This window comes from Musa acuminata, chromosome BXJ1-3, assembly GCF_036884655.1.
Source record: "Musa acuminata AAA Group cultivar baxijiao chromosome BXJ1-3, Cavendish_Baxijiao_AAA, whole genome shotgun sequence".
In the NCBI taxonomy this organism is placed as follows: domain Eukaryota; kingdom Viridiplantae; phylum Streptophyta; class Magnoliopsida; order Zingiberales; family Musaceae; genus Musa; species Musa acuminata.
Window position 1 is genome coordinate 23,449,671 of NC_088329.1, and position 16,609 is coordinate 23,466,279.

General features: G+C 41.3%; 1 protein-coding gene across 1 annotated transcript; it reads right to left on the reverse strand.

Annotated features, from left to right (window-relative positions):
- Positions 1 to 985: 985 nt before the first annotated feature.
- LOC135623997 (uncharacterized) lies at positions 986 to 14,784 on the reverse strand. The gene is made up of 2 exons (XM_065127467.1): positions 12,915 to 14,784; positions 986 to 10,960 (listed from the first exon to the last, which is right to left on the reverse strand). Exon 2 carries the CDS (start codon positions 2,322 to 2,324, stop codon positions 1,251 to 1,253), a length of 1,074 nt encoding a protein of 357 aa, XP_064983539.1. The 5' UTR covers positions 2,325 to 10,960; positions 12,915 to 14,784; the 3' UTR covers positions 986 to 1,250.
- Between the last annotated feature and the right edge of the window lie 1,825 nt (positions 14,785 to 16,609).

A 16,609-nucleotide genomic window follows, 5' to 3' on the forward strand; every position in this document is an offset into this window, starting at 1 on the left:
TTCTTTGCCTAATTTGATTCCATGCGGATGTGGCACTAAATTTGCCATTGTCATGAGGCCAAATAAGTGTATCTGAAGAGTTGTTCCTGATTGGAATAGCTATGATAGTCGGCCAAAGTGATAACATTTCGGGAGAAATAGGATTAGGGAGACACCAAGTACCGTTAGCAATGAACTCGGAAACCTTCCAATCTTTGGGAGCCCCAAGATCTTTTCGTATTCTGTCGCCATATAATTGAAATATACTCTTTCCATTCACCCAAGGATCGTACCACATATTAGTACTAGTTCCAGAAGAGATTGCATACGAAATATGTTTGATTAGCCAATTCCTTGCCTTTAAAATTCCTTTCCAAGCTGCAGAGTGGTATGTTCTTGTTGAAATTTCCCAGATTGATTCCTTTGAAAGATACCTAGCAGAAACCCATTGTGACCATAAGGAACATTTGTTTTGCAAAAGATCCCACAATTGTTGTACCAGGCATGCTTGATTCCAATCTCTAGTATTTCTCAAGTTTAGCCCCCCTTCATCTTTCGGTTTGCAAATGCTATCCCAATTTACCATATGCATTGCCTTATCATTTGTGCCATTCCAGAAGAAGTTCATTAATAACCGTTCAATATCTTGGAGAAGTCCAGTAGGCAAAAGAAATGCATTACACCAATATATAGAGTAGGAGTGCAATACAGAACGGATGAGTTCGAGTCGTCCTGCTTTTGATAGAAGCCTATTTTTCCAAGAAGAAATTCTATTCTTTATTTTTTGCAGGATAGGCTGACAGTGGGTTTTGTGAATGCTTGTGGATATGAGCGGGAGACCCAAATAAGGAACTGGCAGGCTTCCTTCACTAACCCCCAAAGTTTGTGCAATAAAGACCTTATCCTCAACGTAAGGGCTCATATATACTTTACTCTTCGCATGATTTAACTGAAGTCCAGAAACCATACCAAAGTCATTCATAATAGTAGCCAGGTTCTTTACTGAAGTTGGATCATTTAGGAGAAAGATAAGTAAATCATCTGCAAATGTTATATGTGATATATGAATAGAGCCAGCATTGGGTACCTTAATGCTGCCATTTAAGACTGCATGTTCCAACATACAGCTAAGTCTTTCCATCGCAATAGTAAAGAGATACGGAGAGAGTGGATCACCTTGTCGGATGCCATTCGTGCTCCCAAAAAAACCAATAGGTGAGCCATTAAAGAGTATCGAAAACTTTGGAGTTTCCTGGCAAGATTGAATCCAATTAACCCATTGCTGTGGGAAGTTCATATCGAGGAGCATTTTTATAGATAAATTTCCTATTAACTGAATCAAAGGCTTTCCGTAAATCAGCTTTAAAACATATTTTTGTCCCTCTTGCTTTTGAATGCAAATCTTTGACCAAGTCATTAGCAAGCAAAATGTTATGATGTATACTTCTCCCTTTCATGAAAGCAGCTTGATTTAGGCTAATGATCTTGTGTATTACCTTTTGCATTCTATTTGCCAATACTTTGGAGATGATCTTGTAAATAAAGTTGCATAATGATATGGGTCGATAGTTCTCTAGTGAATCTGCCCCTGCATTCTTCGGGATTAAAGAAATAAAAGTACAATTCATCTCTCTAAGAATTTGACCTGAAGAGAAAAAATGTTGGCAAGCCTTGATCACATCATTTCCAATAATAGACCAAGCAGTTTGGTAAAATTCAGTTGGAAATCCATCTGGACCTGGGCTTTTGTGCTTTGGTGACTTAAAGACAACACATACAATTTCGTCGTCTGTAATTGGGGCATTGAGGATTGAAATAGCTTCCGAATCAAGTTTTCTAGTCGGCTCCACATGAATGTTATTAGTTTTCCCAGCTTGATTGAGTAAGGAATAAAAAAATTGCTCTGTGTGTGCTTTAACCTCATCTAAATTCTCAATAAGATTATCATCTTTGTCTCTGCATTTGCTGATACAGTTAACAGCCCTTCGAGTAGCAATTGAAGCATAGAAAAATTTAGTATTGGAATCTTCTTCCTCTCCTTCCCTTTCTCTTCTTCTTCCTTTCCTTTTTCTCTTTCCCTGCCACAGCTGCAGCTGCCATCGCCGCAGCCGCAGCCCCTTCTCCTCTTCCTCTCTTCTTCCTCTCCTTCCCTTTCTCTTCTTCTTCCTTTCCTTTTTCTCTTCCTCTTTCCCTGCCATAGCTGCAGCTGCCACAACCGCAGCCGCAGCTACTTCTTTCCCTTCTCCTCTTCCTTCTCCTTCCTTTCTTCTTCTTCTCTCCCCGCTGCAACTGCTGCAGTCGCGGCCGCAGCCACGGCCGCAACCTCTCCCTCCTCCCCTGCTCATCTTCCTCTTCTTCTTCTCTTCCAGCTGCAGCTGCCATCACCGCAGCTGCAGCCCCTTCTTCCCCGGCGTCACACACACCCTCTCCTCTGTTTCCTCTGCAGGAAACAGAGGTATCACACCTCTTTCTCTTCCTCTTCTTCTTCTTCTCCTCTTCCCCTCTTCCCTTTTCCTCCCCAAGGCCACACATCTCCTCGCTGCAGCCTTGCCGCAGCTATCTTCTTCTTCTTCTTCCCTTTTCATCCTCAACGCCCCACACATCCTCTCCTCTGTTTCCACCTGCGGGAAACAGAGGTGCTGCAGCCCTGGCTGCTGCAGCTGCCTCTCTTTTCCCTCTTCTTCTCCTTCTCTTCTTCTCCTCTTCCCTTTTCCTCCCCAAAGCCACACACCTCCTCGCTGCAGCCTTGCCGCAGCTATCCTCCTCTCTTCTTCTTCTTCTTCTTCTTCTTCTTCTTCTTCTCTTTTTTTTTGGTAAGTAAAAGTAAATTGATTATGTGTAAAGTTTCTACAACTAGCTTTATCTATACAAGTCATAGACAAAGCCAAGTAACTCATAGAGTGCGAATGCGATAGTTATGACTTCACATGCTGTAGACTATAACTACCTGTGGGTACATTATTTGGCATCATTCCCAAGATCTTTAGCTAATAGCAAAATTAAATTTGATAAAAATATCTTTTTCTCTTCGGGTGAAGTGCTCGGTTTTGAGATCATGCTCCATACAGGATCTTGAGTCTCTAATAATCTCTTTCAAGAGCTGAGCATTGTTTGTGTGTTGATATTCAAAGATTCTATTACATCTCTCCTTCCACATCCACCAAATAGCGCATCTGAAAGTAACCTTTGCCAGGTGTGTAAGAGGCCCTTTTCTTGAGAAACATTGCATAAGGTCGCCTAGTTCTTGGTGCAAGTTTAGTTGCGGCAGTCTATTGAGTTCAAATCGCTGGAGAATCTCCTTCCATATCCATTTTGTATAATCACAAGCAAAATAGAGGTGGTCAACAGTTTCTTCTTGTTGCAAACAAAGGGAGCATCGGTTAACATGATAGATACCTCTTCTTTTCATATTGTCTATTGTAGGTAGTTTATTGAGAAGGGCCTGCCATGTACATAAGGAGTGTCTTTGTGATCCCGGTCGATCCCATGTCCAACTGCTTGGGACCCACTTGTTATTTCTTTGCCTAATTTGATTCCATTCTTCTTCTTCTCTTCTTCCTCTCTTCTTCTCCCCACACCCCACAGCTCCTCGCTGCAGCCCTCGCTGCAGCCACCTCCTCTTCTTCTTCTTCTTCTCTTCTCCCTCTTCTTCCTCTCTTCTTCCTCCTCTCTTCTTTTCCCTCTTCTTCTTCTTTTCTTCACTCCTCATGCCCCACCGCTCCTCTCTGTTTCTCGAAGAAACAGAGAGTGCGTGGGAGGCAGTGGGATAAAACCGAAATTTTCGGTTTTTCTTTATTTACTTCTTTTTACAACTTAACAGTTTAGTCTTTGAAATTTCTATATTTACATATAGGTCCTCCGATTTATAAATAAATCTTTATTAATAATTTTTAAAAGCGAGGGATATTACACTCTCTCCCCCTTAAAAGAAAATTTAGTCCTCTAAATTGATCATAGCTCAATCGATGAAAAGATGAGGATTATGATATCTTTATTTCCTCCTCCTACTCTTAAATAGTTTCATCAATACAATACAATTACATAATTATCCAAGAGTGACCGAAATATTCTCCTCCTTGATCCTCAATAGATGGTAACCCAACCTTTAAACAATCTTTTAAAATACCTGTGCACCCTGCAGTTAATCAAACAAGTGGTCACTTTAGAAAATACTCATTTTTTGATGGTCACCTAATTCAACTATCTATAATCAATACAAAGCCTCAATGTTCCATCCATCTTTTAACTAACACCGGAGCACCCCATGATGAAATATTAAGCCAAATAAAATCCTCATTTAATAATCCTTGTAGTTGCTTTTCTAATTCCACTTACTCAAATGATATCTTTCTGTAGAGAGGCTTAGATTTTAGGATTGTCCCAAGGACCAAATCAAAAGCAAAATCACATTTGGAGGTAATCCAAACAAGTCATCCTGGGATACATTAGGCAAGGAGATAAATAATGTCTAATACTCTCAAAATAAAAGATCGGTTGATCAAATATGCAAAAAGTGATCATTTGTTATATACCAATCCATACTAGTATGATAGGAAGATAGCCAATCCATACCAAGTATAATATCAAAACTCCAAATCTCTAGGAGAACTAAATCAGCAAAAGTTCAAGTTCTCCAATAAGAATCAGACAAGAGGACCAGATTCAACTTCATTATCAAAGAATCTCCAATGATCGTATTTACTTATAGCACATAATGTAGTGGTCTAGGTTGAATACCCAAGTGATAAGCAAAATATTACGAATCAAATCGTAGATTGGACCCATGGTCGAACAAATATTTGCATTCTTTCATAAACATACATAATACCTTTGACCACTAATTCAGAAGTTTCAGAATCATATTCAGTGATAGCATACACTCTTACATGGGCTGATGATTTAGGAGGCAGTGACTCTTTCTTCTTGTTCAAAGGGCAAACTTTTATTTTATGATCCAACTTTCTACAAGCAAAATAGACTCCAATCACCCAAAAACACAAACTTGTTTCATAATTTAACTTGTAATTCACACATGATTAAGTCTTTGGTGGTGACTTTCCTTTTCAAATCCAAATGTCTTGACCCTCTTGTCATTACTTTCTGATTCATTTCCAATCATATTCTTATTTGGTAAACTTGTCCTTATCATTCTTGTCACTGATCTCCAAAAATTCTTTTCATTGTTGCCAATAATAATCAGCCTCTACTTCCAATATAAGGTGGCAAAAGAAATCTTTTGATCATCAAAACAATTTTGTACTTCAAATATCTTCTCTGTTTGCATCATTCATTTTTCTTCCACCAATGAAATTAGGTCCACCATGCTTCCGCTGCGCCACTCTGATTCAATATCCCCAATCAATCCTTTCATTCCCCTTAATTAATCAGAAACAATGAAATAGGAGGACCAAATGTCCTCATCATCCCAGATTCCTAAAATACATCAAAGAAAATTTCCACCAATCACTATAGTTCATTAGACCTCAATATATTTTGCACGTCAACATATCAAATATTTCAGTAATCCTCAAACAATGCTCTGATACCACCTCTGTCACGCCCCTCAAAATATCCATGATTTTTAAAATTTTCGTCACAGACCAATCCAGGATCCAAACTAACGTTTGAGGACACCGAAAACATTCTATTCATATTCACATCCATAAAACCTGTGCAGTTTATAATCATATATCACATCACTCAATAATTCACATTTATGGCAACCCAAGCCAACTTGACAAACATGAACAACATTTATAAATCCACAAGCTAAATAAATTATACAATCAGAACTCCAACTATTCACCACAAGTTCATATCGTCATAAATTAGACTTAACATTCCGAAATTCCAAATAAGAGAGATCTTCTAACACTTTTACACAGTATATCCATTTCGATCATCAGAACAATTCATTACATACAAAATATGCTTATACAACAATAGCATAACAACCAACAGGGCTTGCCCATAATTCTGAATAGCTATCCACTGCCTCAGCCCAAATCAAACATCTCGAAGAGTGACAAGCTGACCTGAAAGGTTTATATAACAACGGAGTGAGCCAAAAACGGCTCAGCAAGTGACAAAGCATATTCAGAACAAAAGGAACAGTTTGAAACGAGTAAGGTATCATAATGCAAGGCAAAATACCAGAATTCTCAAGGATACCATCTCAATAGATACCAAATCATACGTATCATGTCATTCATAACATATTTGATCCATAACGAATGGAGCATAGAGTAATTGGAACATATCAATGGCAAATAGGACATTTCAGAACAAATCAGCTCATAGCAAATGGAGCACAGAGTAATTTGGAGCATATCAATGGTAGATAGGACATTTCAGAACATATCAGTTCATAGCAAATGGAGCACAGAGTAATTTGGAGCATATCAAAGGTAGATAGGACATTTCAAAACATATCAGTTCATAGCAAATGGAGCACAGAGTAATTTGGAGCATATCAATGGTAGATAGGACATTTCAGAACATATCAGTTCATAGCAAATGGAGCACAGAGTAATTTGGAGCATATCAATGGTAGATAGGACATTTCAGAACATATCAGTTCATAGCAAATGGAGCACAAAGTAATTGGAGCATATCAATGGCGTATGAAATGTTCCGGAGCATATCAACGACATATGGAACATTTCGAAACATATCAACAGTGGATGAAACATTTCAGAGCATATCAATAACAAATACCGTACAGAAGCTCAAACGTCGTCTTTGACGTTGCAAACATATCAATCTTATCCAAAGCATGTACAGAAACACATAACCAAAGCTCTGGATATCATATCAAACATACAGAAGGTGTAGTGGGATCTCAGTCAGAATGTGATTCATCCATTTCTGAATGACCACCTGACAAAAGTCTCCCACGTCTGGGAGCTCCAACCACCCACGTCTAGGTGAAGTCAAAGGGGGCCGGCAGAGCATCGCAGGCTCTAATCACATACCCACGTAGCGGGCAACAAGCGCATACAGAATATCCCTCATAGCGGGACCCCACATAGCGGGCAAATAGCGCATACCCTTTACCATTTCTGGCAAAGGTCCAGACAATCCCACACACCAGAGTACAAAAGGACAGTTTCAACAATAAGTAGCATATATCGGAAGCACACGCGGAACAACAAACGTACATGTGCCTTTACGAGTCAATCCGAAGTAAGCAATAATCTTTCACGAGTATATTCAGACTTGAAAGGAATTGAAAGCAAGGGCACATATGGAATCCAAGCAATCACTTATACCTCAATTCAATAAGAAGATTTGATGAATTCAATGTCCAAAGGAATGAAACTGGAATAGGCACATATCGAAAGCAAATGCGGAACACTAGGATATACATGTGCCTATATGAGTCGCAGCCACGGCCGCAGCCACCACACTCGCAGCCTCTTCTTCCTCCCCTGCTCTATTTCCTCCTCCTCTTCCAGCTGCAGCTGCCACTGCCGCAGCTGCCACCCCTTCTCTTCTTCCTCTCCTTCCCTTTCTCTTCTTCTTCCTTTCCTTCTCTTCTTTCCCAGCCACAGCTGCAGCTGCCATCGCTGCAGCCGCAGCCCCTTCTCCTCTTCCTCTCTTCTTCCTCTCCTTCCCTTTCTCTTCTTCTTCCTTTCCTTTTTCTCTTCCTCTTTCCCTGCCACAGCTGCAGCTGCCACAACCGCAGCCGTAGCTACTTCTTTCCCTTCTCCTCTTCCTTCTCCTTCCTTTCTTCTTCTTCTATCCCCGCTGCAACTGCTGCAGTCGCGACCGCAGCCACGGCCGCAACCTCTCCCTCCTCCCCTGCTCATCTTCCTCTTCTTCTTCTCTTCCAGCTGCAGCTGCCATCGCCGCAGCTGCAGCCCCCTTCTTCTCCCCGACGAACAGCACCTCCTTTCCTCTGTTTCCTCCTGCAGGAAACAGAGGTGCCGCCTCTTCACCCGCTTCTACTTCTTCTCTTCTTCCTCACCATCTCTTCCTCTCCTTCTCTTCCAGCTGCAGCTGCCACCGCCGCAGCCGCAGCTCCTCCTTTCCCTTCTCTTCTTCCTCTCCTTCCTTTCTTCTTCTTCTCTTCTTCTCCTTCCTCCCCTTCTTCTCCCCGACGTCACACACACCCTCTCCTCTGTTTCCTCTGCAGGAAACAGAGGTATCACAACCTCTTCTCCTGCTTCCTCTTCCTCTTCTCTTCCTTCTTCTTCTTCTTCTCCTCTTCGAACGCCCCACCTCTCCTCTGTTTCCACCTGCAGGAAACAGAGGTGCTGCAGCCCTAGCTGCTGCCACCTCTCGCTCCTCTCCCTCTTCCCTCTCTTTTCCCTCTTCTTCTCCTTCTTTTCTTCTCCTCTTCCCTTTTCCTCCCCAACCCCACACACCTCCTCGCTGCAGCCTTGCCGCAGCTATCATCCTCTCTTCTTCTTCTTCTTCTTCTTCTTCTTCTTCTTCTTCTGCTTCTTCTTCTTCTTCTTCTCTTCTCCCTCTTCTTCCTCTCTTCTTCTCCCCACGCCCCACAGCTTCTCGCTGCAGCCCTCGCTGCAGCCACCTCCTCTTCTTCTTCTTCTTCATCTTCTTCTCTTCTCCCTCTTCTTCCTCTCTTCTTCCTCCTCTCTTCTTTTCCCTCTTCTTCTTTTCTTCAACCACTCTCCTTCTTCTCCTCACGCCCCACCGCTCTCTCTGTTTCTGGAAAGAAACAGAGTGCGTGGGAGGCGGTGGGATAATACCGAATTTTCGGTTTTTCCTTTTCTTTTTTTTTTCTTTTTGCAACTTAGCAGTTTAGTCCTTGTAATTTCTATATTTACATATAGGTCCCCCAATTTACATATAAATCCTTATTAATACATTTTTAAAAGTGGGGGATATTACACTCTCCCCCCCTTAAAAGAAAATTTAGTCCTCTAAATTGATCTTAGCTCAATCGATGAAAAGATGAGGATTATGATTTCTTTATTTCCTCCTCCTACTCTTAAATAATTTCATCAATTCAATACAATTACACAATTTTCCAAGAGTGACCGAAATATTCTCCTTCTTGATTCTCAATAGATGGTAAACCCGACCTTCAATCAATCTTTCAAAAATATTTGCGCACCTGTAATTAATCAAGCAAAACGTTACTTCAGAAAATACTCGTTTTTTATGATCACCTGATTCAACTATCCATAATCAATACAAAGCCTCCATGTTCTATCCATCTTTTTAACTAACACCAGAGCACCCCATGATAAAATATTAAGCCAAATAAAATCCTCATTTAATAATCCTTGTAGTTGTTTTTCTAATTCCACTTACTCAAATGATATCATTCTGCAGAGAGGCTTAGATATAGGGATTGTCCCAAGGACCAAATCAAAAGCAAAATCACATTTGGAGGTAATCCAGGCAAGTCATCCTGGGATACATTAGGCAAGGAGATAAATAATGTCCAATACTCTCAAAATAAAAGATCGGCTGATCAAATATGCAAAAAGTGATCATTTGTTATATACCAATCCATACTGGTATGATAAGAAGATAGCCAATGCATACCAAGTATAATATCATAACTCCAAATCTCTAGGAGAACTAAATCAGCAAAAGTTCAAGTTCTCCAACAAAAATCAGACAAGAGGACCAGATTCAAGTTCGTTATCAAAGAATCTCCAATGATTATACTTACATATATCACATAATACAGTGGTCTAGGTTGAATACCCAAGTGATAGGCAATATGTTACGAATCAAATCGTAGATAGAACCCATGTTCAAACAAATATTTGCATTCTTTCATAAACATACATAATACCTTCGACCACTAATTCAGAAGTCTTAGAATCATATTCAGTGATAGCATACACTCTGACAAGGGCTGATGATTTAGGAAGCAGTGACTCTTTCTTCTTGTTCAAAGGGCAAACTTTTATTTTATGATCAAACTTTCCATAAGCAAAATAGGCTCTAGTCACGCACAAACATAAACTTGTTTCATAATTTAACTTGCAATTCACACCTGATTGAGTCTTTTGTGGTGACTTCCCATTTCAAATCCAAATGTCTTGACTCTCTTGTTGTTACTTACTGATTCATTTCCAATCATATTTGTATTGGTAAACTTGTTCTTGTCATTCTTGCCATTGATCTTCAAAAATTCTTTTCATTATTGCCGTCAATAATAAGTCTTTACTTCCAATATAACGTGGCAAAAGAAATCTTTCGAGTATCAGAACAATTTTGTATATCAAATATCTTCTCCATTTGCATCATCCAATTTTCTACCACCAATGAAATTAGGTTCATCATGCTTCTGCTACGCCACTCTGATTCAATATCCCCAATCAATCCTTTCATTCCCCTTAATTAATCAGAAACAAATGATATAGGAGGACCAATGTCCTCATCATCCCAGATTCCTAAAATGCAGCAAAGAAAATTTCCACCAATCACTATAGTTCATTAGACCTCAATATATTTTGCACGTCAACATATCAAATATTTCAGTAATCCTCAAACAATGCTCTGATACCACCTCTGTCACGCCCCTCAAAATATCCATGATTTTTAAAATTTTCGTCACAGACCAATCCAGGATCCAAACTAACGTTTGAGGACACTGAAAACATTCTATTCATATTCACATCCATAAAACCTGTGCAGTTTATAATCATATATCACATCACTCGATAATTCACATTTATGGCAACCCAAGCCAACTTGACAAACATGAACAACATTTATAAATCCACAAGCTAAATAAATTATACAATCAGAACTCCAACTATTCACCACAAGTTCATATCGTCATAAATTAGACTTAACATTCCGAAATTCCAAATAAGAGAGATCTTCTAACACTTTTACACAGTATATCCATTTCGATCATCAGAACAATTCATTACATACAAAATATGCTTATACAACAATAGCATAACAACCAACAGGACTTGCCCATAATTCTGAATAGCTATCCACTGCCTCAGCCCAAATCAAACATCTCGAAGAGTGACAAGCTGACCTGAAAGGTTTATATAACAACGGAGTGAGCCAAAAACGGCTCAGCAAGTGACAAAGCATATTCAGAACAAAAGGAACGGTTTGAAACGAGTAAGGTATCATAATGCATGGTAGAATACCAGAATTCTCAAGGATACCATCTCAATAGATACCAAATCATACGTATCATGTCATTCATAACATATTTGATCCATAACGAATGGAGCATAGAGTAATTGGAACATATCAATGGCAGATAGGACATTTCAGAACAAATCAGTTCATAGCAAATGGAGCACAGAGTAATTTGGAGCATATCAATGGTAGATAGGACATTTCAGAACATATCAGTTCATAGCAAATGGAGCACAGAGTAATTTGGAGCATATCAATGGCGTATGAAATGTTCCGGAGCATATCAACGACATATGGAACATTTCGAAACATATCAACAGTGGAGGAAACATTTCAGAGCATATCAATAACAAATACCGTACAGAAGCTCAAACGTCGTCTTCGACGTTGCAAACATATCAATCTTATCCAAAGCATGTACAGAAACACATAACCAAAGCTCTGGATATCATATCAAACATACAGAAGGTGTAGTGGGATCTCAGTCAGAATGTGATTCATCCATTTCTGAATGACCACCTGACAAAAGTCTCCCACGTCTGGGAGCTCCATCCACCCACGTCTAGGTGAAGTCAAAGGGGGCCGGCAGAGCATCGCAGGCTCTAATCACATACCCACGTAGCGGGCAACAAGCGCATACAGAATATCCCTCATAGCGGGACCCCACATAGCGGGCAAATAGCGCATACCCTTTACCATTTCTGGCAAAGATCCAGACAATCCCACACACCAGAGTACAAAAGGGCAGTTTCAACAACAAGTAGCATATGTTGGAAGCACACGCAGAACAACGAAGCGTACATGTGCCTTTACGAGTCAATCCGAAGTAAGCAATAATATTTCACAAGCATATTCAGATTTGAAAGGAATTGAAAGCAAGGGCACATATGGAATCCAAGCAATCACATATAACTCAATTCAATAAGAAGATTTGATGAATTCAATGTCTAAAGGAATGAAACTGGAATAGGCACATATCGAAAGCAAATGCGGAACAATAGGATATACATGTGCCTATATGAGTCAATACGATATAGCATAAACGTTACACAACAGTTTTCAAGAATGCTATAACTTTAAGAACAAGAACATACACGAATTCAAAGCAGTAATATAAAGTTCAATTGAATAAGAAAGCTAAAGGATATCAATTTCCAAAGGAATGAAACCAGAATATGAGAAATCGACCAAAGCTCGATTTCTGGCAGAATACAGAAGGCACATTGAACAAATGATTCAAACTATCAAACGTGCTCCAATTTACTCAGAAATAATCATTGGATAATACTTTCAGATAAGACATGCTTCATATGAATTGAACTGTCCAACAGAGAGAGTTACAAATAATTTGGAAAGCAAGTGTCGTAGAACAAAATCTCTGTTGGCAGAATTCCTAATGTCAGATTCAACAGATAGCTGGACAGGTGTTTGGATTCCAAATCTTTCAATCCATATATCAAAGAGAGGTCTATGAGTCTATTTTCCAATGAAATCAGTTTTGAACAAATCAGAGTTTCCAACAAAGACTTATAGGCAGCTCGGTATCAAAAGGTCAGAATATCAGAAGTTGCACAGATTCGAATCGTTACGTCTAAACAGGAGATATATCAAATGCAAGGCTAGAACAATTCAAAGTTCCTCATATTCAAAGCAAATGTAGAGATAAAATTGCAGTGAGGAACGATCAGGATACTTGCAATAGGAAAGATTAGAACAATTACAGGCGGAACGATCGGGAAACTTGCAATAAGAAAAGTTAGAGCAATTATAGGAGGAACGATCAGGGAACTTGAAATAAGAAATATCAGAGCAATTATAGGAGAAACGATCAGGGAACTTGCCTTTCAAATATTTTGATCTGAATATCCAAGGAAGGTGCCAGTCCAATCTTTCTACTTTTCCTCCGTGTCCTCTCTCTGTTTCGTTTTGTGCTCCCGTTTTCTTCCTTTCTTCGTAACTACATCATGTGTCGAACATCGAGGCACAGTCACCTGCTCTCTCTTACTCTCATTCCTTCTTTTTCTTTCCCAAACGCAGCTGCCACAGCCGCCGCCGCCGCCGCTGCCACAATCGCAACTGCGGTCACAACCGTAGCCCCCTTCCACTGCACTATTTCCTTCTTCCCTTCTCTCGTTCCTACTCTTTCTCTTTCCCAAAAGCAGCTACTGCAGCTACTGCAGCCACCACCGCTGCCGCAGCTACCGCAGCCAACGTCGCAGCTGCAGCCGGAGTCGCAGCCACGGCCGCAGCCACCACACTCGCAGCCTCTTCTTCCTCCCCTGCTCTATTTCCTCCTCCTCTTCCAATTGCAGCTGCCACTGCCGCAGCTGCCACCCCTTCTCCTCTTCCTCTCTTCTTCCTCTCCTTCCCTTTCTCTTCTTCTTCCTTTCCTTCTCTTCTTTCCCAGCCACAGCTGCAGCTGCCATCGCCGCAGCTGCAGCCCCTTCTCCTCTTCCTCTCTTCTTCCTCTCCGTCCCTTTGTCTTCTTCTTCCTTTCCTTTTTCTCTTCCTCTTTCCCTGCCACAGCTGCAACTGCCACAACCGCAGCCGCAGCTACTTCTTTCCCTTCTCCTCTTCCTTCTCCTTCCTTTCTTCTTCTTCTCTCCCCGCTGCAACTGCTGCAGTCGCGGCCGCAGCCACGGCCGCAACCTCTCCCTCCTCCCCTGCTCATCTTCCTCTTCTTCTTCTCTTCCAGCTGCAGCTGCCATCGCCGCAGCTGCAGCCCCCTTCTTCTCCCCGACGAACAGCACCTCCTTTCCTCTGTTTCCTCCTGCAGGAAACAGAGGTGCCGCCTCTTCACCCGCTTCTACTTCTTCTCTTCTTCCTCACCATCTCTTCCTCTCCTTCTCTTCCAGCTGCAGCTGCCACCGCCGCAGCCGCAGCTCCTCCTTTCCCTTCTCTTCTTCCTCTCCTTTTTTTCTTCTTCTTCTCATCTTCTCCTTCCGCCCCTTCTTCTCCCCGACGTCACACACACCCTCTCCTCTGTTTCCTCTGCAGGAAACAGAGGTATCACAACCTCTTCTCCTGCTTCCTCTTCCTCTTCTCTTCCTTCTTCTTATTCTTCTCCTCTTCGAACGCCCCACCTCTCCTCTGTTTCCACCTGCAGGAAACAGAGGTGCTGCAGCCCTAGCTGCTGCCACCTCTCGCTCCTCTCCCTCTTCCCTCTCTTTTCCCTCTTCTTCTCCTTTTTTCTTCTCCTCTTCCCTTTTCCTCCCCAACCCCACACACCTCCTCGCTGCAGCCTTGCCGCAGCTATCATCCTCTCTTCTTCTTCTTCTTCTTCTTCTTCTTCTTCTGCTTCTTCTTCTTCTTCTTCTCTTCTCCCTCTTCTTCCTCTCTTCTTCTCCCCACGCCCCACAGCTTCTCGCTGCAGCCACCTCCTCTTCTTCTTCTTCTTCATCTTCTTCTCTTCTCCCTCTTCTTCCTCTCTTCTTCCTCCTCTCTTCTTTTCCCTCTTCTTCTTCTTTTCTTCAACCACTCTCCTTCTTCTCCTCACGCCCCACCGCTCACTCTGTTTCTGGAAAGAAACAGAGTGCGTGGGAGGCGGTGGGATAATACCGAATTTTCGGTTTTTCCTTTTCTTTTTTTTTTCTTTTTGCAACTTAGCAGTTTAGTCCTTGTAATTTCTATATTTACATATAGGTCCCCCAATTTACATATAAATCCTTATTAATACATTTTTAAAAGTGGGGGATATTACATGGGAGGGTTGAGGTAAGACTCCCTACCGTTACCCCTCAATTGGCTCCTCCTCCATATCCTCTCTAGAGAGAAACTCCTTTGACGAAACAGCATCGAAGTAGGTCGCGCTTTAGATCGCGGCAGCCTGCCCTCATTTCCAGTGACCCTAGGCCTTGGACTAGCCTCTTCAAGGCTCCGGTTGGAAGTCCGGATCTAAGCTTGGAATTCTTTACTCCAGAAGTTCAGGCTGATAAGAAGATTGCTGTATACGAGACTGCTGATTCAGCAGAGCTTATTGAGACATGGTCTATGGCGATTGTTGGCTATGTGGTAGGTCTCAAAACATCTTATTTCCCACTATCATCATTTATCAAAACTCGATGGGGAATATCGTCATTTGATCTTCATATGCTGGAGAACGGATTCTTTGTTTGCAAGCTATACTCTGAAGAAGATTTACAACGGGTCCTCGAAGGATTCTGGACTATTCGCGGCCATCCAATGATTCTACGACGCTGGTCTCCTGATGTCCGTTTGGAGTTAGATAGCCTACAGTCTATTCCATTATGGGTATCCTTTCAAGGTCTTCCTCTACATCTTTGGAGTCGACGTTTTATTGCAAAGTTATGCAGCACTCTGGGACAGCCACTCTACATCGACAAAGCAACAGCTGCTCAGACGAGATTAGCATTTGCACGAGCATGTGTACTGGTTTCTTCCGACGAAGATCTTCCAAATGAGGTTTTCTATCGTGATCTTGACGGGAACACTCGGAAGGTACATGTCTCATATTCCTGGAAGCCACAACGATGTCAGCATTGCTTATCTTTTGGTCATGCAAATGGAGCTTGTCAGCAAACTCCAAAACAAATCACAAAGGTCTATCGACCACGTCAAGCACCTCAGCAACAAAGCGAGTCTTCTCTAATGGCAGTAGCACCGACGGTGGCGAAGACTATTGAGCATTCCGACTCGCAAGGATAGCACCGCGGACAGAAGGACAAATCCAAAACTATATCTCTTCCTATAATGTCGGAGCCTTCCACAACAGAGGTTTCCCTTGGTACTAGTGGACAGGAGAAACATAAGTCAGGAACTTCATCTCTTCCAATATCATTGGATCCGTCCACAATAACTCAACAAACTCAGGCCCAAACAAATCTCGCCAGTAAGGATATTCTTCCTCAACAAACTCAGGCCACAACAAACATCGTCAATAAAGATATTCTGTCTCAACAAACTCATGCCCCAACAAACCTCTCTAGCCAGGCTACTCCAACAAGTACTATCCAGGATATTGTGCTGCAACAATCTTATCGTGCTTCAACAAACCCTGCCAATCAAGACGACATGATTCAAGGTATTTTAAAGTTTAAAAATCTGTAAGCTATAGATGAAGTGGATAAATATAGGAATAAAGCTATAAAAGGTAAGGATATTGTGCGGGAGGAAAATACAAAACCGAATGATAAGAAAAAGGATGGTACAGCGCATCCAAAGTCGTAAGATGAATGCCTTACCACCTTTTCATTTCTTTATTACTGATGAAGCTGGAGAAATGTCGGGAGCTCAACAGAATAATCAAGTCTGCCGCATGTGATATTGTTATTCTAGTAGAAACGAAAATTAAACAATCGCGCGTTCAAGCTCAAAAGAATTTAATATGGCCGGATGCAGAACTGTTTACCAATGACTCAAATGAAACTTTTGGTAGAATATGGGTCTTATGACATCCTAACTCTATTAATGCTTGGTTTATTTCTGCTACTGATCAATTCATTCATCTTAAGGTAGAGGACAAAAAGAATGGCTGTCAATTCAATTTCACTTGTATATATGCTTCAAATAGTATGCA

What these genes read in the sequence shown, in the direction of transcription:
- LOC135623997 (XM_065127467.1), bottom strand. Translation starts at nt 2,324, where the DNA reads ATGAGCAGGGGAGGAGGGAGAGGTTGCGGCCGTGGCTGCGGCCGCGAC.